Here is a 2500-nt window from a genome sequence, read left to right as displayed (position 1 = left end):
CTCTTTCAGTTGCTATTCATTCTATTTGTTGAACTAGGGTTATGGTTGGTATCAAACTGTATACAAGGAGAAAGATTGTAATCACAAGGTTTTGATATTTTTTAGCTGGAGCTTCTCAGGACAGTGCAGGCTCTCCACAAACCAAGACGATGAAAGATTATGAATATGTAAGTATTCAGTTAAATATGATAACCCAATGTAGTAGATGAAGTTTATCTGCTGTATAGCCCCTTTCAGTTAATTCCCAATCTGGAGGTGGAGAAAACAATAAGATTGTTTGGCATTTGAAAGGTTTGTTTCTCACAGGGGAGAGAACAACCACTGTTTTGTCCTCCAAATTGGGAATTACTGAAATGGGTTCATTTGAATTCTATAAAATTTTATGAATCACCCTTTTGTTAATAATTATTGATCAAACAAGTTCAGTGATAGCTTTGCGGTGTTGTGAACAATAAGTTTAGTCCTGAAAATGGCTGTTGTTGCCAATATACAGTACTTCACAGGACTTTAGTAACAAATATCCTTGAATTACTTATGTATCTTTGAACTGTCACTTGCTCAAATTACTGTCTGTCTTACTATTATTATTTAATGAATTTATATACATGTAGTGCTTATTGAGTTGTTTTAAGAGCTAGTTACATTTGTAAATACCACCGAAAGACACTAAGTGAAAAAAAAAACCCTGAAAATTACCAATAACACGCCTACTAACTAATAAAAGTACACTTGTAAATGGTTTGAACCCAGGAGTCATATCATGAAGTAAAGTACGATCGTCCGGGTGAGTGTAGTCCTGAGAAGGACTGTTTGAGATGACATTGACTGACGTTTCGACAACCTGAGCGGAAGTCATCTTCAGAGTCTGAAGTCTTGACTCTGAAGATGACTTCCGCTCAGGTTGTCGAAACGTCAGTCAATGTCATCTCAAACAGTCCTTCTTGGGACTACACTCACCCGGACGATCGTACTTTACTTAATAAAAGTACACTTCTTGAAATCTTATAGAAGCATGTTCTATACATTTTGTGTTGCAACTTTTGAAAAGGGACGATATCCTTATGTCTTCTGAATCAGTTCATAGAGTACAATGTACAATGTATGTGCTTGAGATCAGGACCAATGCTTTGGATGATTGCAAGGTTCTTGAGGGTTTCTAGACTTAATAAAGGTCCATATTTTAAGCAGGGCAAATCCACGTAAGGCCAGTAGAAGGTTTAATACCAGGAGGATTTAGGGAGGTCTTTAAACCATAATTTTTTTTTAAACAGGGTACATAAAAAAAAAAAGAAAACAAATGCACATGAGAAAAGTACATATAATTATTATAATAATGAAGGGAGGACGAGGAGAACATTTCAAGTGATGGTTTTTGGAATTCTTTAAAATTTTTGCATTTTTGTTTAAATTTCCACAGATGGTTTAGAAATGAAAGGAAAAACATTTCTTTTTTGTCTGATTACTTTGTTGCCTGTGGCTGTAGCTTGGAATTCTTTCTTTTTCAGTTTTATTGTCATTACTTAGTGTTTACATCTAGATCTTGCATTGTATAATACAAGCAGAAGCAAGAAACATGAGACAAAATGCTTGGTTTTATGAGAAATATGGTTTCGTACACTGTATTTGACAATACTGTATTGTTTTTTTTATAAATGTAACACATGTAGGCTGTCTTTTTTATGAAAAATGCTTGTATTGTAGGCTGTCAATAGTAGTTGTTGCTTTCATTATTTTATTCTGTGTAATGGCAAAACTGGTGAAAGAGGTTTGATTGTTATTCATATTTCCCAAGTAAACTGTGATTTGGTCTCAATTTGCAGGATATGTTAAGTCACTGTACACTGAATAATTTTGGTGACTAACTTAATCTCTGATTTGTTTGTGTTAATTCAACAGCAAATTTCTGAGCTCAAGAAAGAGAATTTTGGCCTGAAGCTGAGGATCTATTTTCTTGAACAACAAAATAATAGTGATATCCCAGAGGATATTTTTAAGGCTGTAAGTTAAATTAATAGGGCTTGTGTTTTCATGATATATTCTGATTGTTGTTATGTTGTTTGTCAAAGTTAAAGAGTGTTTTTAATATTTAAAATTATTGTTGAATTAGGTGTCATATCTTGAATAAATTATCATTCCCTGATAGCAGAGGTCAGCTCTTTTCTTTTCGGTACCGTGGGCTGACAAGTACAGGAAAAGAAACCTCTGCCGTGAGTCGAAACACACTGTGTTTTGCATGCATGGTGGTTGCTTAGTGCCAAAATCCTCACATGTGGTACATGTTGTGTGGGCTCACTTGACAGCAGTGGAATTACTGTAAAGGAATGTGCAAGACACAGTGGGCTCAAGTCACTGTCAGCAGAGGTCTCGTTTCCAGCACTTGCCAGCCCATGGAATGTAGAGCTGCCAGGAGGGGAAAATTACCAACAATAAATTATTGTTGTCTCATAGAATTTCTAAGACGATAATAATGTCTTATTGTCTTGTCTTATTCTGTAAAAGG

At 35.0% G+C, this 2500-nt stretch overlaps 1 protein-coding gene across 2 annotated transcripts in view; it reads left to right on the top strand.

Moving 5' to 3' along the window:
* Positions 1–2500, top strand: part of LOC137993105 (myomegalin-like) — a 61928-nt gene that overhangs the window by 1346 nt on the left and 58082 nt on the right. For both annotated transcript variants that reach the window (XM_068838779.1, XM_068838780.1), the window contains exons 3-4: positions 106–167; positions 1897–1998. In XM_068838779.1, coding sequence (XP_068694880.1) covers positions 106–167; positions 1897–1998 — 164 coding nt within the window. The remainder of the gene's footprint in view (positions 1–105; positions 168–1896; positions 1999–2500) is intronic.

The sequence above is a fragment of the Montipora foliosa genome, chromosome 2 (assembly GCF_036669935.1).
Source record: "Montipora foliosa isolate CH-2021 chromosome 2, ASM3666993v2, whole genome shotgun sequence".
Lineage (NCBI taxonomy): Eukaryota > Metazoa > Cnidaria > Anthozoa > Scleractinia > Acroporidae > Montipora > Montipora foliosa.
Note: the sequence above shows the minus strand (reverse complement) of the source record. Positions and strands in the feature narration are given on the sequence as shown.